The 19,372-nt window shown below is 46.3% G+C and overlaps 1 protein-coding gene across 2 annotated transcripts; it reads left to right on the top strand.

Moving 5' to 3' along the window:
- The first annotated feature begins 6,838 nt into the window (after window positions 1–6,838).
- Window positions 6,839–18,132, top strand: KLHL38 (kelch like family member 38). Of its 2 annotated transcripts, none has more exons than XM_065629941.1 (4): window positions 6,839–7,022; window positions 7,581–9,058; window positions 10,494–10,599; window positions 13,103–18,132. In XM_065629941.1, exons 2-4 carry the CDS (start codon window positions 7,709–7,711, stop codon window positions 13,387–13,389), a joined length of 1,743 nt encoding a protein of 580 aa, XP_065486013.1. In that variant the 5' UTR covers window positions 6,839–7,022; window positions 7,581–7,708; the 3' UTR covers window positions 13,390–18,132. The 2 variants fall into 2 exon arrangements, with proteins under 2 accessions (XP_065486013.1, XP_065486012.1); XM_065629940.1 differs by having other exon boundaries at window positions 7,581–9,082.
- Window positions 18,133–19,372: the final 1,240 nt, after the last annotated feature.

Genomic DNA, 19,372 nt, shown 5'->3' with positions numbered 1-19,372 from the left:
AAAGCCATCAAGAATGAAGAGGCATGCTGAACAGCCACCTCTTGATTAGTTTCCAAAATAGCATGCAAAAAATGTGGCATTAGCACAAAGAAAAAAATCCAATTTATTTTCTTTCCAGCTGGGAAATGTGTTGCCAAGTAATGCTGGATGTGAGGTTTATGTTATGGCTATCTCGCAAAATGTCCTTAAGCAATAAAGACATGTTAAAAAAACCTAAATCTAAATTGACCTCTTTGCATTTGTATATGTGAAAGAATCTTCTGTCATTGTTTCTTCTGGGTAGATTTGCTGTCTTTCATTCTGAAGATAAACCCTGTTCTTTCACCAGTTTGATGAGTCCCATGTCATGCCTTTACAGTCCTGCCAAGAGAAAATGGATGGTAATTTCTTCTCAGCCCATTATCACAGCTCTTTAAACAACCCGAGGGCTGTAAATTAATGATTTAAGTCAGGCCCTGATTAAAATCCTACTATCAACAGGGAAGGTCAGAATGATTTCTCTGTCTGTGAGTTCTCCTCTCAGCATAGTCACCTCCTAAGTTATCCCCTGAAGGAGATAAGGACTTGCAGTCCCCATTGGCATGAGCTCCTGGGATATGCTAGGAGCATAGCTGGGAGAGAGATGGGGCTTTGTGAGGTGGACCTGTTAGGCAGGGAAATGCTGTTCCCACAGAGGCAAACATGGCCTCAGGACAGCTGCATGGTCTCCATCCTTGGGGGTTTCCAAGGTCTGACTGGATAAAACCCTGAGCAACCTGGTCTGATCTCATGGTTCATTCTGCTTAGAGCAGGAGGTCGAACTAGAGACCACCAGAGGTCCCTTCCTCCCTCCATTATCCTAAAATCCTATAGTCCTATGACAGAAGAAGTAAATGAAAAATAACGTGACAGGGCTGACAAATTAGAAAAGAGAGAGTCTGTGTCAAGGAGATGGGCTTGTAAGCATTTCTGTGTCTGACCCCTTCCCCCTTTTGAGTGTCCTGCTCTGCAAGGGGAAGGGTCTTTCAGACCGAGATCCTCTGAGGTGTGATGGCTGATGGCATCTAATTCCCATTGAAAATAGTATTTCTGAAGCACTGGATGTCTGTCTCCCTGCTCATATGAGTGTCACAGCAGTAGTACCTGGCCGTCTAGTTATAGTGTGTGAAGATGGGGCAAAATAAATGGAAAATGGGAAAGATGGAGGGCTCTTAAGAATGGTAATCTGTGTGTCACACAGGTGTAACAGGATGTTCTGACATTTTAGAGGCCTGATCTTCCTTTGACAACATTTCTAGCAACCTGGAAATATCAGGGGCAGATCCTGTACCTGAAACGAACCATCTGATTCCAGATTTGCCTTTGTCAAAGGCATTTTAATGTTCAGACTCAGAAAGAGCAGAGCAGTGCAGGATCTGCACATCTTCTCATTGCTGTTGCCATGGGGCTCTTGTAACCAGAAACCATAGAAAGGATAGATGAATAATCTGCTTAGGTGTCCAGTGTTCCTGGTGATATTTCATCCTCCAGAGGTCACACTGTATGTTCAGTCCAAGATAAGCTGGCAGTTACCCATTCTCAAATGATGTAGTTAGAAGAAAAAGCCAGCAGGTGTCCGAAATGCACATGAAGGAGCTGGTTTAGACAAAGGATTTGTTTTAAAATATTCCAACAAGAATGCCCAAAGCTGTATCACAGAATCACAGAATCACAGAATGTCAGGGATTGGAAGGGACCTCAAAAGATCATCCAGTCCAATCCCCCCGCCGGAGCAGGAACACCCAGATGAGGTTACACAGGAGGCGTCCAGGCGGGTTTTGAATGTCTCCAGAGAAGAAGACTCCACAACCTCCCTGGGCAGCCTGTTCCAGTGTTCTGACACCCTGACTGAGAAGAAGTTTCTTCTCAAATTTAAGTGGAACCTCTTGTGTTCCAGCTTGAACCCATTACCTCTTGTCTTACTGTTGGTTGTCACCGAGAAGAGCCTGGCTCCATCCTTGTGACACCCACCCTTTATATATTTATAAACATTAACAAGGTCACCCCTCAGTCTCCTCTTCTCCAAGCTAAAGAGAGTGGTTTCTGTGAAACCTCTAGAAGCTCATCACACTTTAAACCCAGCTATGTCCTTATTTAATGTGAAGCACTTATCTTTGGCAGCCAAATTTCTTTTTGCCTGAAGACTGTTTTAATTAACGCTAGTAGGTCATTCTAACTAAAGAAGGAGGAGTACAATTGCTTTCATCTTAATCTTTCACTCTTTAATTAGAGATTGGCCTGAAACCAAGCCAGGAGCCCACACATCTTCACAGTCACACATACTGGGCCAAACTCATTATTGAATTACATGCTATATCTCTCTATCTGTACACAATACCTACAGTGGTGGCAGTGACACTTGTGAAGTTGCTCTGTTTTTCCAATACTGTAAGATTAAAACATGTCCCCATGCCTTTATAACACAAGTTCAGGTCAGGCGTTCAAAATTCAAGTTCAGATTTCAAGCCCAGTGTCTACAGAGGTAGTCTGTTACCTCACCTACAAAATCAGAACCAAACCCAGATTTGATCAAGTCTTAAACTAAGCCTTAGTTCAGAATTAAGTATCATAACAAGGTGAATGACAGCTGTGGTGATGGGACACTCAGAGAAATCATGTTTGCTAAGCAGCTAAATAGAAAATGAGTAATGCAGAAGTAACAGAGGAATGAGAGAGAAGGATCATAAGGGTATTTGAACTGAAAGAATAAGAAGAAGACCAGATAGCTGACCACAGCAGACTTCTCTGTGGGCAAGTGGCGTCTTTCACAAGTTGCAACAAAGGAACTTCCAATCAGACATACAGAAATAAATCTTCACCAGGACAGTGTTTTGGGACTGGAGCAGGTTGTCCAGAGAGGTTGTGAAATCTCCATCTTTCAAGATTTCAAAAATTCAGCTGGACAAGTCCCTGAGCAACCTGATCTAACTCTGAGGTTAGCCCTGCTGTGAGCAGGAGGTTGCACTAGGTGAGCTCCCAGAGGCTGCCCAACGCCATCGCCCCATGACTCCAGGAGAATTAGGTAGTTTGTGAGCAGAAGACTCTCTCCTCTCCAGCTTATAACAAGTAAAATGGAGTCCGGTGCCCATCTTACCCTGGTCAGGTCCCACTGACCAGGCCCCACACTGCCAGGCCGCGCAGCATCCCAGGCCACGCTGGTTGCTCTCCCAGCCTGGGCTGAAGGCCATCACCCCAGCCAGCCACCACTGCTGCTTGGGGCATCTTCCCTTCCTCTCCAACTCACAGCATCTGATTAATTCTGATCCCTGTAATTGTCTCTCTCAACATGAGGAATGTTAATCCTGGGGTTTGTTCCCTCTCCCAGTTTTACAAAGACCGTAATAAGGAATACTTTTTTCTTGTCCCCCTGTCTACCTTGACTGCAAATTCTGGGACAGTGATGATCTCTCTCATGGTAACTGTGTGGGCTGGTAGTCATCAAGGCAGCACGTGTAACACTGAATAAGCTCAGTGAAGTTTCTGCCTTGAACGGTCCTTTTTCCTTATCCATATTTGTTCATTTTCACCTGAATTGTAATAGGATCAGTGTATGAGTTTTAGAAGTTGTCTGACATCACCAATCTTCTCTGTGCACCTGTCTGCTGGCTGATTAGATTACAGCTTTTTTCCACTCTGCTGCTCTGTGCATGATAATAGACATTTCATCATCCCATTACATTAAAACATAAGAAAAGCAGCTCTGGGTCAGATCAAAGGTTCAACTATCCTAATCCCAAAACTGAGCAACCCCAAACACTTAAGGAGGGAGAGCAGAAGGAGCAGGGTGAGTACACAGCATTGCAGCAAAGTGGTCGTTCTTTGGTAGACATTTCCGTTTTCTAGAAACTGGCCACTGATGCAGTTCACACAGCAGCTGTTGCAGAGCATCGCAGTTTTTAACACCCCCCAGTGGCTCCAGCCTCCTTCAAGGGCTATGGGGGACCTGCAGCATCACGTCCCACAGTGCTCCTGGGTCACATAACCTGTGAAGGAGCCCACCTTCCCATTTGTACATGGCATTCAGACCAGCCCGTAATCTGTGCAACATCCCACTCTCGAAGTTAATGTGGTATCCTGTCCTGACTAAAAAGACTGCTCAGGCCTGGTTCAGTCAATAGCATGCCAACCTAGAAAACCTGCCCCAAGAACTCATTCAGAGACAGACTTTCTCAGAAACAGCTCTTTCCTCTCAGCGGGGATCATGCTGCAGCAGTAGGAGCCATATAGGACATACTGTTCTAGGATACGCCATGAAAAATGATTTCTAGTTTATTTATAAAGGAAATCCTAACTAAGCAGTGCTGATGTGCCCACTTGGTTGGAGATGTGTCTGAAACCATAATCTCTGGGAAAGAAAGAAGAGAGAGTTGTCAGGCAGGCAGCAGGAGCTTCATTGCTCGGGAGCCTTGGCCCCAAATTGGCAGGGAGCTGTGTGGGGACTCAGCAGGGATCAGCAACCCCCCCGAGAGCCATGAGCTATTTAAACAGCACACGCTGTACTCTGGGTTAGCAGGAGTTTGCATAACCATGCAAAACCCTCAAGTCTGGGATCTTCTAAATAAATGCCACATTTATCAGTATCTAAAGCAGAAGAACATCCCACCTACCCTTCCCCAACCCCATAAAACAGTGTCGTTAGTGAAGTCAGATAGCATCATTTGTTTCTTTAAGGGTTAAAAAAATAATCCACATCGACTGCCAGGAAGAGGCAGAACTAAACAGGCAGCAAGGAGTTAGAGCCAGAACAGAGATATAAAGCTGAATCAATCATCAAAACAGACCGCAATGAGAGCATATACATACAGAGCAAAAAAGAAAGCGAGAGGGCATTTTGTTTGGGTAGCTAATGTTCTCTGGACGAGGAGACAGAAATTCTCCTTTGGGTTATTAATGCCATTCTAAATATTTATAGCAAGATCATGGCCAGCCGGTGAGGCAGCGGCGGCGGGGAGTAGAGAGGGGAGGGCACATTTTCCCCAGTGCCCCAACATCATCCTCTGGGTTGTCTCTTTATTTGAGGAGAGGGAAAAGGCTGCACATGGCCACATTTGCCCTCGGAGTGACTCGTCTACAGGAGTCAAGTCCCATGGTCCCTGCCTTTTCCCTCCCTCACCTCTCCGGACCATTCACACACGTGTGTGCACACACACGCACGGATTGTGCAGAAAGGGAAGATGCCGCGGCCTCCAAAAGCCGTGCCAGCGCAACTCCACCCTGTCTTTAACAAGGGTCTGGGCCTTCAGGGTTTTGTCTAGCCTTCAGGCATTTCACCATGTTGTTGCACTGCATCGAAAAGTCTCTGGGAAAGGCCACATGCGGCATGACCCTGATGCAAAGCCGTTGTTTTTAGAGGAACAGGCTGCCCCCACCCCTGCAGTCTGCTGGGACGTGGGGGCAGGAACATATGGATGGCTGCAAACACCAGCTCCGCATGGGAGCTGACATAAGGGCACTGTGGCTCCCAACAATTTTCGCTCATTTGCCTCGCTGTGACTAGACACAGACATGACTCACCCGTGAGCTTTGGCTTTGAAAATATGAGAAGGAGTTTTGCTTTAACCTTGCGTTTCCCTGTGGTAGCAATGCTTAGAAATGACATTTTGGATTCAATCCCATCCCAGAACAAAAGGAGGAATTTCAGCACAGATGAGGACCTCAATCCAGTTACTCAGGCATAGGCAGCCCGTACCATTTTTCTTGATACACCCAGGAAATTGGCACAGAGCTGGGACACATCACAGTGGACCCACTGGAGACATCGGCCAGAGGGCAGCTGGGGTTGTGGAGGATCCTCTACTGGCACAAGGTACTAAACTGATCCCAGACCTGGGGCTGGATTTAGGCTCATCATCGCAGATAGCTACATGGGAGTGTTAACTATGGACACCTACATGTGATTGAGGCTGCTGAGCACCTGTGGAGACCTAGCAGTGCCTGGAGGACTGCTTACAGGTGGTACTTACGGCTGACCTGAATAACTCAGCAGACTCGGTTGTATTGACTAGACCTCACTGGCTGCACAAGGAGCTCAGACACCTCGTTCATGTGGAGGAATGTGCAGTTAGTGACCCCATTGAGGTGTCTGTCCTGGGGACCTAAGTACCAGCCTGGGACCTGCCACCCTGAGACCCTTGTTTCCAGCTTGCTGCGCTCACTTCCGCGACCTGCTCCAGTTCTCCCACCCATAACGCTGAGCTTCCTCAAGCCACTGCTCGAGAAGTTCCTCGCTAAGGGTTTCAGTGAGCTGAAAGTCCACAACTTGATATGTTCTACATGAAATATCAAGCAGCATCATAAACTGCTCCAAGAGGGAACTTCACTGCTTGGCAGAGGTAGCTGGGGCAGCCCTGGATGTGGGGGTCCCAGTTCATGATCATCTCCCACCAGACTGCAATGAGCTGATGCTCCTTAGATCTCTCCATAAGGTGGAGACACGGTCCGTCCCACCAGGGTCCCTGGAAGCTCTTCTCTCTCCCTCTTTCTCCATGAAACTACCATGACGGTGCATTACCTAGCACGAGGCGTTGCAGACTGTTTACAGGCTTCTAGAGTTCCCAGGCACTTTAGAACAGGGTCCTGCTGCTGTTTCCAAATGGACAGCCAGGACTTTTATAAGTGAACTTTCCTCTCTGTGTCTATTTATTATATGTAAACATTTGCCAGAAAAACACCACTCGGGCATGCTCAGTACCGGCCAGGTCATTGCAAAAGGCAACAGCGGCGTCACATGTGATAACAGCGAGAAGCCCGTGTGCGCCTATTCTTAGCACTGGAATGTATACAATGCCCCACCGCCTCGCCGCTCCTGCGCACAGCTCCCCAAAGCGGCAAAAGTGACTTCAGAATAAACACACGTCCAGAAATCACCCTCTATGAATCACTTTACCTACTGAAAGAAACGTCCCGTGGGTTTATAGGTTTTTTTATCCAGGCTCTAGCTATGGAAAATCTCAGCAGAGAATAAACGACAGAGAGTAAGTGCCTGCAGTGAAGGACAACAGAAGGTAAATGTTTCTACCCTACCATTTCACTGCAGGTTGAGCAGCTAGCCATGACAGCAGATACTTATCATATTGTTCTGCCTGGCACTTAATTTAGTCATTGTGTGTCTGATTAACATAAAAAAAAAAGAAAACCCACAGCTAAGCAGAGTTAATAAATAACCGTTTTAATGCAGATTCCCAGTCTCTAGGGTTTCGTTTGCCCTGCTGCAGAGTTCATCTCTGCCAGATTTACATTCTTTGGGAGTGACTAACTCTAGGGGAAAGAGGCGCAAGCTACTAAACTGCTAATACTTTAAAACAGTGAATAAATGTCTAAGCACATTTATTCTACATGATTAAAATGAACAAACCAATCGCTTCAGCCGTTGAGCTTTCATCTCAAATCAGTGAGATAACTGCAGTGCTTTTGCTTCTTGCCAGGGACACAGGCAGCACTGACCTCAGAGCTGCAACCTATCTGATAACTCTATGAAAATTTTAAAGGGTCTTAGCGACCTTTTAGCTTCTTTATTATTTTCCCACTGTGTTTAACCCATGTTCCATTTTTATGCTTAACAGTGAACGGATATTTAGAGCAACATCAAAGTCCTGATTTGTTCCCTTGGAGCTGGATATTTCAATAAAAGCTGCTAAGAATTTGGGGTCTTTTCTGCCAAGTCCAGAATTCATCTCTCTCCTATTTTGCTATGGAGGAAGGATACACTGGGGAGCTTCTCTTCAAAGACCAGGACTTCTCTTCCGAATTGCTGAGGCAGCTGAACGCTCTGCGGCAGAGCGGGATGCTGACCGATGTCACCCTCTGCTCCGGGGGCTTTGAAATCCCCTGCCACCGAAACGTGCTGGCTTCCAGCAGTCCATACTTCAAGGCGATGTTCTGTAATGACTTCAGAGAGAGACGCCAGGCTAAAGTCGTCCTGAAGGGCATTGACGCCGAGATTCTGGATCAGATTATCCTTTACGTTTACACGGGAGAGATTCTTATATCCACTGAGAATGTCCTTTGCCTGTTGGAGACGGCCTCTATGCTGCAGTACGCCAAGCTGTTTGAGGCCTGCTCTGCCTACCTCCAAGACAAGCTGACTCCTGACAACTGCCTGAGCATGACCAGACTAGCAAAAGTCTTGAACTGCCAAAGCCTGAATAAAAAAGCCAAGGCTATGGCTTTGAAATGCTTTCCTGAGGTGGCCTCTTCTGAGGACCTGAAGGACCTTTGTCCCTTGGAGCTCATCGATTACCTTGGAGATGATGAGCTCTGTGGGGAAGAAGAGCAGGTCTTTGAGACACTGATGGTCTGGATCCGGCATGACCTCCAGGCAAGACAAGGCTACATCCAAGAGTTGTTCAAGAAGGTCCGGCTTCAGTATGTCCATCCAACTTTCCTCTTTCACTTCATTGCCAACGACTCTCTCGTTCAGTCCTCACCCACTTGCAGGAGCATCCTTGAGTCAGCCCGGAGACATATGTTTTCCTTGTACAGCACCAACACGCCTGACGTCAAGCCCATGTTGCACGTTCCTCGCAGGTACTCCAACCAAGAGTTCCTCATCATCATTGGTGGTAGGAAGGACAGCCAGCAGACCACAAGGGATGTCCTACTGTATGATGACAAGACCAACCAATGGCTAAGTCTGGCCAAACTTCCCATGCGTCTGTACAAAGCCTCTGCAGTGAGCTTACACAGTAATATTTATGTGCTTGGAGGGATGCCTGTTAGCAATAAGAAAAGCCCGGTCAGTGATAATATTTACATTTACTCCCTCAAACTCAATCAGTGGAGGTTGGTTGAACCCATGTTAGTTCCACGTTACTCTCACAAAAGCTTGGCATATAAAAATTATATTTTATCATTCGGTGGAATTGGCAAAAACCAGGAAATCCTGAATTCTGTGGAAAGATATGATAGCATCTACAACACCTGTGAGAGCATGGCAAACATGCCTGTTGCCGTCCTTCACCCTGCTGTTGCTGCCAAAGATCAGAGGGTCTACCTGTTCGGGGGAGAAGACATTATGCAAAACCCTGTCCGGCTGATCCAGGTAATGGTCAGTCCTGCTTTCCAGGTAATGGTCAGTCCTGCTTCCATCTAAAGTATCCAGCGCTTCATCACCATCCTGATGAAATCAAACCCCACAAAGAACTTTATTGTGAGTTGCAACAAGAGGCAGGATGAGTTGACACATGGCTTCAGGGAAGTCTTATCTGCAAGGAGCATTGCAACTCTTTCATTTTCCCCTTGGAGTGTCTTTCAGGCACAAGCCCCAAGCTACTTCTTCGGGTGTCAGTCAGTTCTGCTGCAGCGGGGCACTGGGGCCAGGGCTGCTGCGGGTGATGCTATGGCAGGCAGTGGCCCAACCCCCTGCCTGGCTTCATGCCTGTGGCCAGTCTCACCCAAATCAGTGCTTCCCACTCGGCAGCTGAGCAGGGGTCTCGGCGGCGCACCTGCTCGCTCACAGCGAAAGCAAAGATTTGCAATCATTAGAGCGATTAGATTCTCACTCATCAAAAGGCCAGAACTTAAACTGACAGTTATTTCATATGAACAGTGTTGTTAAAAATGTGGCTCCTGACACATGTTGCTGGCTCTCTGCCTGCTTTCAGCAGTTAAACTCTATTAGAAGGAAAAAACACATTAAATCCTTTCTTATCTGATTTGATGCTTTAGAATCGTTGTAGTGTTATTTTCTGCATGTGTGTTTTCCACTGGTTTAGATGTTTTAACTAAGAAGGATCATTAAAAGCTAAGATGGCAGCCAGCACATGAGCAATACTTTTTTACGGTGATAAGTGTCCTGATTATCAAGGGAAGGAAATGTATTTATCAGTTAGTGGGGAGATGTGCTGGAGATATTTGCCAAATTAAGAAGCAGATGATGTGATATAAAAGTTTGCGTCACCCAGATATGGATGACTGGATGATCTGGCGACAGCTCTTTTTCTCACAGAAATTGATGACTTAGATATCACTCTAAGTCCCATCAACAAGTCCCTGTGCCAATCTGAGTACATACAAGCCACCAGCACAAATATAGCATCTGGGCAAACACAGGGGCTGCCAGCAGATCTAGGTGAAATTGAGGTTTGTTTGCCTAGGAAATTGCTAAGGCTAAGGCAAGAGTACACAGAATAACTGGAAAATTAAATTAAACAGCTTGTACTTTGGGAGAGCATTATCCAGGAGTTACAGTGATTTAACAGCCATGCAAAGATTTACAGCTGAGAAGCTTGCATATGGAAGATACACTCTGCCTTAATGCATGTGCTAGTATCTCCTGAGCAGACAAACCTGGAGAACTAGGACGCCTTCCAAAGGGACGTATTAGGGAAAAAAGAGGGTAAATTCTCCGATTTACAGCAGTTCAAGCCAGAGGATCGTATCCATTAGGACAAAATAAAAACCATCGGTTCCTCTGTAACTACAATTGCCAGTTAAAATGCAACATAAACAGCTGCGTGTCTTTATTTATTTGTCAGGTTTACCATGTCTCCAGGAATATGTGGTTTCGGATGGAGACCAGAGTGGTGAAGAACGTCTGTGCACCAGCTGTCGTGATTGGAGACCAGATTATCATCGTAGGTGGTAAGGGTTCTGTTTTGCCCTCCCTCCTACCTTCTCCTGCCCAGCTCCTCTGTGATTTCTCAGCCTTTCTGCTTAGGGTGCTCACTCAAAAAGCACATGGAGCTTGGTAAGGAAAGGAGGAGTGTGGCCACTCTCTATACTCATCTCTCATGGGGTCTCATAGCCATAGAAGTGGAGACAAGTTCTCCATGAGGCATCTTCTTACTCCAAGTAGCAGTACCTGGGTGAGGGGACACTGAGGAAAAGCCAATGCAAGTTCCTGCCCTGCAGAAGAAGCAAGGCAGCCAAGGGCATGGGGGCCCTGCTCCTCCCCTGCTAACTCACAGCCTGGCCCTCCCTGACTGCTCTTCTTGAAAGGCTGGAGAACATGGTTACCACAAGGCCATGGATGGCTTGTTGGGATGAGTGGGCTACAGGGCTATGAGGGGTTGATCAGTCCTGTAGCTGCCTCCTGGGGGTAGCTGTGAAATGCCCTGAGAGGGGAGTAAAACACTCAGAGGGAAAACTTCTCAGTGTCTTTTTCAACCCGAGGATCAGCCTCTGCCTGTGGCACTTTGATGGAACTCATCTCATTGCTAGTTTGGCACTCTACAGTCCTTAATGCAGCCCCCCTGACTACAGACGGGCACAAGGAAGCATATGTTAGATTATTTAAGGGAAAATAAGACATAGGGAAGCTTTAGCAGAGCAAAGGACTAAACTCAAATCATACAGGACTGAAACACGGTGTCTTGTCTCAGCAAGAGGCCACTGCTACCCTTTGCAGTGAGAACAGGGGAGAGCTGAGTCAAAAGGCACAGGACTATCAAGCTGCTGTGTGGCAGATTAATCTGACCTCAGACTGCAGTGCCCAAAATACAGTATTTTAAAACCACAGAATCATAGAATGCTTTGGGTTGGGATGGACCTTAAAGATCATCTAGTTCCAACTCCCCTGCCATGGGCAGGGACACCTTCCACTAGACCAGGTTGCTCAAAGCCCCGTCCAGCCTGGCCTTGAACACTCCCAGGGATGGGGCACCCACAGCTCCTGCAGGCAACCTATTCCAGTGCCTCACCACCCTCATGGTGAAGAATTTCTTCCTTTATATCTACTTTAAATCTACCCTCTTTCGTTTTGAAGCCATTACACCTTGTCTTATCACTCCATGCCCTTGTAAAAAGTCCCTCTCCAGCTTTCTTATAGGTTCCCTTTAGGTACTGAAAGGCCACAATAAGATCTCTCCAGAGCCTTCTCCAAGCTGAACAACCCCAACTCTCTCAGCCTGTCTTCATAGAGAGGTGCTCCAGCCCTCAGATCATCTTCAACTCTCTTATTTTTAAATGCATTAATCTGAAGGGCCTGTATTAATCCAAGCGTGCTGCTGCTGAGCTTAAGTTCTCAATTTATTTTGTATTTTTTTTAACAAAAGCCACAGAAATCCATGTTAACTTTAAAATTCTTTCATTTTGCTTGAAAGCAGAGAGATTTACCATGGCCAGGTTTTATTTACCAGCTTCCATGCCAAAACATTGGCCAAGCACTCTTAGTTTATCGATAACAGTAAAACACACAAAAACAGCATTTTCTCTTTAAAAAAGCTTTCATCATATTTCAAGTCCTCTTCACATCATAACAAAGGGGAATGGGTTGGCCTAAACAAGACAGGTCTTGATTTTTGTCTGGGAAAGTGGCTTCAAGTGAGTTTGTTTGCTATGGACACACTTGATTTTCTACAGGGATACACGGGCAAGGTACTGCTGGGTACCAAGCTTCCACACCCCCATTTCTTCAGAGCAATGGCCCTGGCACCAGCCCTTACTCCTCAGCAGATGCAAGGATACATCAGCCCTCAGTGGAAGAGCTGTCCACTGTGTCACTGGCCTGGTGACCAGCACAGATGTGGTGCCGAGAGCTTTGGGAGTGGCACGGTGCTGTCGAGTACCCAACTCCATTCGGCAGACACTACAACTCCAACCCAACAAGGCATTTCCCATCCCTGGAGACATTCAAGGCCAGGCTGGACGGGGCTCTGAGCAACGTGATCTAGTTGAAAATGTCCATGCTCATTGCAGGGGGGTTGGACTAGATGAGCTTTGAAGGTCCTTTCCAACCCAAACTTTTCTGTGATTGTTGCTCCCTTCCCATGTGTGTTTCTGTATTTCTGAGTGAAGCTCTAGGACTGTGTTAGGTGAAAATAAATACTTTGTAATTTTTCAAAGCACATGCAGAAAACTGCAAGTTCCAGCTCTGTCTGACAGATTGCTTGCCTGATGTGATGGGGTTTATGGTGCTCATCAAGCCTTGGCTGCCAAGGTGTTATGAGACAGGATGAAGACAAACAGGAATGAAAAATACACAAATGAGCATTCTTGTGACACATCATCACTTCCCAGCTTAGATACCTTAATTCTGCCTTTATAATAGGTTTTATTCAAGACTATCAGGAAATATATTACCATTCCTTCCTTTGGCCATAAACTCTAATTCCCATGTCTTTTCCACCTCTGGCTTCGCATTTAGGGTACACCCGGAGAATAATTGCTTATGATACAAAAGGCAACAAGTTTGTTAAATGTGCAGACATGAAGGACAGACGAATGCATCATGGGGCCACTGTCATCAAGAACAAGCTGTATGTCACAGGAGGACGATCTCTCACCGTGGACAATGTCATCGAGGACTTGGATTCCTTGGACTGCTATGATCCAGAGACTGACACATGGACACCAAAGGGAAAACTGCCACACAAACTCTTCGACCATGGATGCCTTACACTCCAGTGTGTCCCCTGTTCTAACCTTCTCTAAACAACCTTTGGTACTTCCCAGGATGTTTTCTGCTTTCCTTCCTAGAAAGGACCCACCTTGCTCTGCAGAGAGCATATGGGGAATCTTCATGAGGTCCCACAAACTCCTGACCTTGAAGGCACCAGTGGTCTTAGTCATACCCCAGACACTCTGCAGAAAGGTCATGAGCTTTGGTTGGGGTTGGACTAGATGACCTTTGAAGGTCACTTCCAACCAAAACTATTCTATGATTTGTGCTCATGCTGTATTCACCTGACCAGTGGTGCTGCCAAGTCCAGCCCAGAGGCCTTACCCAGAGTCTCACCAGAAAACAGAAAAAAGATACCGGGTAAGAACCTGGTGCAGGATTTGGCCTTGTTCAGACCTTAAAATGAAAGGTAATAGGAATGCTGGTATCTCTAGGGAAAGTAAGATCTGGGTAACTCGTATTTGTGTTAGAGTGCAAACTCAGCTGCATGCTATGGTGTTTTGCTACCTGGTGCTGACCAAGGACCATTTCCATTTCGAGTGGTGGGAGCATTTGGAACAGGAAGGCCAAGCTCTAGTCTTGTAACTGCCTGCATAGTTGTGGTAGTCATCTTATAAGAAATATAATTTTAATGTTCCTAACATCAAATTAGAAATTAGCAAAAGGCTGATGCTGCAATCTGAACTTCGTATTGTGACAGGGTGCAGATTTCACTTTTCTGGCTACTTCTCTTTCATGGTGCAGGAAAGATTTTTGTTCTACCTGTCTGCTCTTCAAAGGAGCAGGAGGAGGAGTGGAAATTATGTCTGTGTCTTTTTTTTTGGAGGGGTCTTGTTTTGCAGCTCCTTTTGCATCAGGAATAGCAGTGGGGTTGGTTGACAGAATTTCTGGAATCTGGAATAACAGAGGGAACACATGGAGGAAAGGGGATGTAAAAGAGAAGAGGTATTTGGGATGAACACCTTCTTTTTTTTCCCCTTTCTCCTCTCTCCAAACCACTGGAAAACATCAATGAGAGAAAGCCAGTGACAGGAAACCAGCTTTCCAAGAAGAGCAAACTAAGTCTGCCACTTGGCAAAGCAGCTCTGGCTCCACCAATATTTTTGTGGGGTTCTGCCACTAAGTGCATATTTTCAAAGGGACAAGATTAATCATCAGATACTGAACAGACAGTGAACTGCTGTCAGGTCACCAGGCTTGATAAAATTGCTGAGATAGCAAGGAACTTTAAAGATAGCACTAGTGACCACCATCCAGAGAAGGATGGCAGAAACAACACCTGCTTTTGAAAAAGAAAGTCTTTTGGAAAAGAAAGTCTTTTGAAAGGAAGATGGACTTTTCCAAGAGTATAGGATCTCATGAGGAAACCACACTCGAGCCTTGTCTTCACAGAAAGCTACACAGCCACGTGGTCACCACCACGTTGCAGGCCACCAACTCCAGCTGCTAAGATCCCCTCCCATAAATCTGTATCTGGGGGCAGAAGGGTGACAGAAATAGTTAACAAAGCAGGGGGGCTGGAAGGAGGAATTGCCATTTTAACAATGTGAAATAAAATGGTTATTATTGTTTGTATGAGCTTTGTGTTTAGGAGTTCCCATTGTTCCCTCTATATTGTTGATAAAAGGAATTGGTTTTGTACCAGAGTTTTTTTGCCAGGGTTTCCTTCTAAGGATCTGAGTAACCTGAAAAAAATGAGTGGGAACCCAGACTCATCTCCCAGCTCAGAAGCCTTTGGCTATGTTTCTCCTCCATCTTTCAGTCTATATCATCACCTCCCCCCGTTGCAATGCAGAGCTAAGTCGCGGCACTTGCCAAATTGGACCAGAGCAGCGATTCATTCTGCTTCCTCACAGGCCAGCTCCAGCTCTTTGGAGAAAGAAGTCTTGTCATGGCCAATTATGGAAAGTCTGCCCTGGGGAGATGTTTATTCCTCACCCCGCAGTGCCGTCTTCCCTAACTCCTTCCTGTTGTGACCCCATTCAGCTCCAAAACTCCAGGAGACGCCAGTCGCTGCCATGCATTTTAGCTGACACGGATTCCTGCCAGGCTCGTGACTGAACCCAGAACTGAGGAAAAAAAATCTGACTTGGGGCCATAACCCTGTGTTTGCAGACGATTGTGGTAGTCATTGGTTTACGCTTGGAAGCAAACTGATTTTTTCTAATTCCCGTATCATATAGCTAGCGATTTTCTCAGCATTCATGCAGGGACCAAATAGTACCTTGCACAGCTGTAGCTTAGTGCAAAGAAGAGTCGTGGTCACAGCAGCGTTGAGCACAGCACCCTTTCCACAGCCCTCAGGGAGACCTCACATCACCCCAAATCGCCCGTACTGCCCAGGGCTGTGGCCACCTCTGCTCTGGCTGCAGCCCTCTGCTCCTTCCCTTCACAAACTCCTCATCTCTTGCCCATAATTCAAGGAATTTGAGTTCACTAAGCAGTAAATACAAAGCCTGGTTTCTGATAGACTTCTGTCTTGTGGTCAGTTGGCTTTAATTCAAACTCTGACCAAAGCTTTTGGGGCCCTTTGCAAAAAGGTTTGAAACCAGAGAAGAGTGTTGAGCGTTATCAAGGCAGATGAGGGCCAGCACAGTCACTTGGTCACTGGAAGGCAGCAGCACACGCAGCTTCAGGATGTGCAGCCCTGGGGATGGCACTACAGTGGGAAGGGATGCTGCCTTTCTAATCAGGTGTTGGCCACCACCTGACCCACCTACAGCAATACCTTGTGCCATCCCAAGTGCTTTACAGTTCATAGAATCATAGAATAGTTTGGGTTGGAAGGAACCTTCAAAGCTCATGTAGTCCAACCCCCCTGCAATGAGCAGGGACATCTTCAACCAGATCAGGTTGCTCAGAGCCCCATCCAGCCTGGCCTTGAATGTCTCCAGGGATGGGGCATCTACCACCTCTCTGGGCAACCTGGGCCAGTATTTTACTACCCTCATTGTAAAAACTTTCTTCCTTGTATCTAGCCTGAATCTCCTCTCTTTTAGTTTAAAACCATTACCCCTTGTCCTGTTGCAACAGGCCCTGCTAAATCATCTGTCACCATTTTTCTTATAGGCCCCTTTTAAGTACTGAAGACTGCAATAAGGTCTCCCTGGAGCCTTCTCTTCTCCAGGCTGAACAACCCCAACTCTCTCAGCCTGTCCTCACAGCAGAGCTGTTCCAGCCCTCTGGTCATTTTTGTGAGAGTTGTCATACCCAGTGGTGCTATAGGTGAAAGCACTTCTAGCAAGAGTCCACCAAGGTACCTTCCTCTGCTGTCAGGAGGAGACTTTTCCCAAGCAGGATCTGCAAGGCCAGTGCTACCCAGAACACATTCTGAGTCACCACATGCTTTTCCAGAGGTCTCATCATCAAAATATTTGAGCGCTTGCTAGGTGGGAATTCCCCACAGGAGAACAACAAGGTATTTCACAAATACAGTCATGGTCCCATGCAGAGGTGGGAATTTGTTGTTCTTAATTACCATGAAAGCCAAGGAAAAGAAGGGGTCTAGAAAGGGTCATTGACTTGGGGGTCACCTTTTGGAAGGGCTGAGCACCTGCTGCTTTTTTTAAAATCATTGAGTGCTGTGAAGGCTCATCAACTCCAAGGTCTTATTCTTGGGTGTCCCAAGACAGTCACTAGATCATGGAAACCATAGGACCACATGGCTGAAAGCAGCCTGCTCCATGGGACAGGGAGTTATGCAACCCCTCATGATAGGTACTTGTCTAACACATTGAAAATCTCTGATGAGAGACACTCTGCTACCTCCCTAAGTAGCATATTTGAGTGCGTTATTAACCTCATAGCTTTTAATGCCATCTATCCTATATCTTCTTTGCTGTACTTTCTGATATTGCCCCAGAGATAAAAGGCAATCAATCACCCTTTTTGATATATTTATTTACATCTTTAAAGTTTATTAGGATGTTTCAAATTCTGTAGACTAAACAAACCCAGCCATTTCAATCTTTCCTCATAAGTCATGTTTTCTAAACCTCTGATCATTTTTGTTGCCTTCTTCTGGACAATTTCCAGTTTGACTGTATTTTTTTTATTATAATTTAAGTGCAGGGCTGTGGCTCAGCCTCGCAGTGCTGAGAAGGGCAATAACTCCCTTCTGCATCTTAACCTGCAGCACTCCTGGTCTCGCAGCCCAGAGGACATTTGGTTTTTGCAGCAGCAGCAGCAGCAGATCACTGACTCGGGTTCGGTTGTGCTTGGGATTAAGAAATGCTTCCAAGCTTGAGCAAGGTCACGTGGAAAGACTGCAGGAGATGCAGGATTGCCCAGGGTTCTGCCATAGCTCCATCTTTGCTTTGGCTCCCCAGGGTCCCGAGCCAGATCCTGTTTAGAACAATGAGTGTCTCCACGGGCTTCAGCAAGAGGCTTTGGACCAGGCCCTAATTATTGTGTTCTCAGCTGGGTTTGTCACTAGTTCTATTAATTTTAACAGCAAATATTTAATGTTTGAGTCATTTTCTATACTAGGGGTAAAGTTTCAGGGAGAAAAAAAAAAAGTAAGAGAGAAGATTGCATTTTCTTTTTAACTTTCTTCCACTTCCCTTGCTGCAAACTCAGAGCTGAGCCCTGCTGCACGGGCAGCCTGTGGTGGCAGGCAGCTTTGCTTTGATCTTAGCAAAGAGCTTCGGAGGTTAAGCCTGCGTTTTTTCACTGTAACCATTTATCAAACAATACGATCCTTTCCAAGGGCAGCTTTTTTCTTGTGCAGTAATATGTTTATAATTATAATGCATTTCCTGCTTCTTTTTTATTAAACACACCTGACAAAGTAGGAAATATGTCAATGCATAAATAAACGGGCACTCTGAGTTCATCTCTTCGTCGGTCCTTTTTTTCCAAACGCCAAGGAGTTCACTGCGGGGTGAATCCTCTAGTGGAGAAGGAAACAATTGGGGAGAGCATATATGAATAGCGTACAGGGTAATTTATCCCTGGCGTTATTTCTTAGCCTGACCTGAGAGCCATTAATAATTGACAGCAGCAAAAACAATCCCTTTTTAAAAATATAAACACCCATACTTTTTTTTCCAGCTGCTTGAAAGCTCTCACACAGAAGTTAAACAGTCATATTCTCCATGGCACAAATGAGCATGAATTCCTAGGTGCAAGCTTGCACTAGAAAGGGAGCTGGAACCTGCTAATTAGTGGGCTTCTAATAATGTTTTCGGCAGGTATTTCTGACAAGTTTGTCCGAGGAACAAACAAATCACGGTGCATATGGAGAAAATGGTGCCTCAGGCTGCCGTTGCCACCAAAGTCAACAGGGCTCCTCAGGGTTTGTGCTGGAGCACTTGAGAGATTGATCAGGCCTCGTCTGTTTATTGAAGTTTCCAAAATAGTAGCAGAGTAGCGAGGCGGCAACTGCTCTGTCACCCGGCGAGTCACCCGCCAGCTCCAGCTGCTGCTTGTCACTTCTCTCCCGGGGGGCTCTTTGTTTTCCTGCACTGCTTTCATGTTGCAAGAACCCTTTCTGAGAAAAGCAAGGAGCAGCACGTCTTGAGCAGCCCCGGGGCAATTAGGTAAATACCTCGTGGCTGTTTTAAACTTGAGGCATCCTCACAGCTGTCGGAAACATTTGGCTTTAGGCTGAGTTCGAGCCATGAGGTACAATACTGATGGAGGTGAGGAAAGGTGGCAGAATCTGGTCCACTTCTTCACTTGGTCAGGAACATGTCTGCTCCGCTCTGGTGAGACCCCACCTGGAGTCCTGTGTCCAGCTCTGGACCTCTCAGTACAGGACAGACATGGACCTGTTGGAGAGGGGCCAGAGGAGCCACAGAAATTATCAGAGGGCTGGAACAGCTCTGCTGGGAGGACGGGCTGAGAGAGTTGGGGTTGTTCAGCCTGGAGAAGAGAAGGCTCCAGGGAGACCTTATTGCGGCCTTTCAGTACTTAAAAGGGGCCTATAAGAAAAATGGGGACAGACGTTTTAGCAGCTCCTGTTGCAACAGGACAAGGGGTAATGGTTTTAAACTAAAAGAGGGGACATTCAGG

The sequence above is a fragment of the Caloenas nicobarica genome, chromosome 2 (genome assembly GCF_036013445.1).
Source record: "Caloenas nicobarica isolate bCalNic1 chromosome 2, bCalNic1.hap1, whole genome shotgun sequence".
In the NCBI taxonomy this organism is placed as follows: domain Eukaryota; kingdom Metazoa; phylum Chordata; class Aves; order Columbiformes; family Columbidae; genus Caloenas; species Caloenas nicobarica.
Note: the sequence above shows the minus strand (reverse complement) of the source record. Positions and strands in the feature narration are given on the sequence as shown.

Coding starts and splice junctions, on each gene's coding strand:
- KLHL38 (XM_065629940.1), top strand. CDS start 7,709: ATGGAGGAAGGATACACTGGGGAGCTTCTCTTCAAAGACCAGGACTTC. Junction 9,083..10,493: donor TGGTCAGTCCTGCTTTCCAG/GTAATGGTCAGT, acceptor TTTATTTGTCAG/GTTTACCATGTCTCCAGGAA. Junction 10,600..13,102: donor CCAGATTATCATCGTAGGTG/GTAAGGGTTCTG, acceptor CTTCGCATTTAG/GGTACACCCGGAGAATAATT.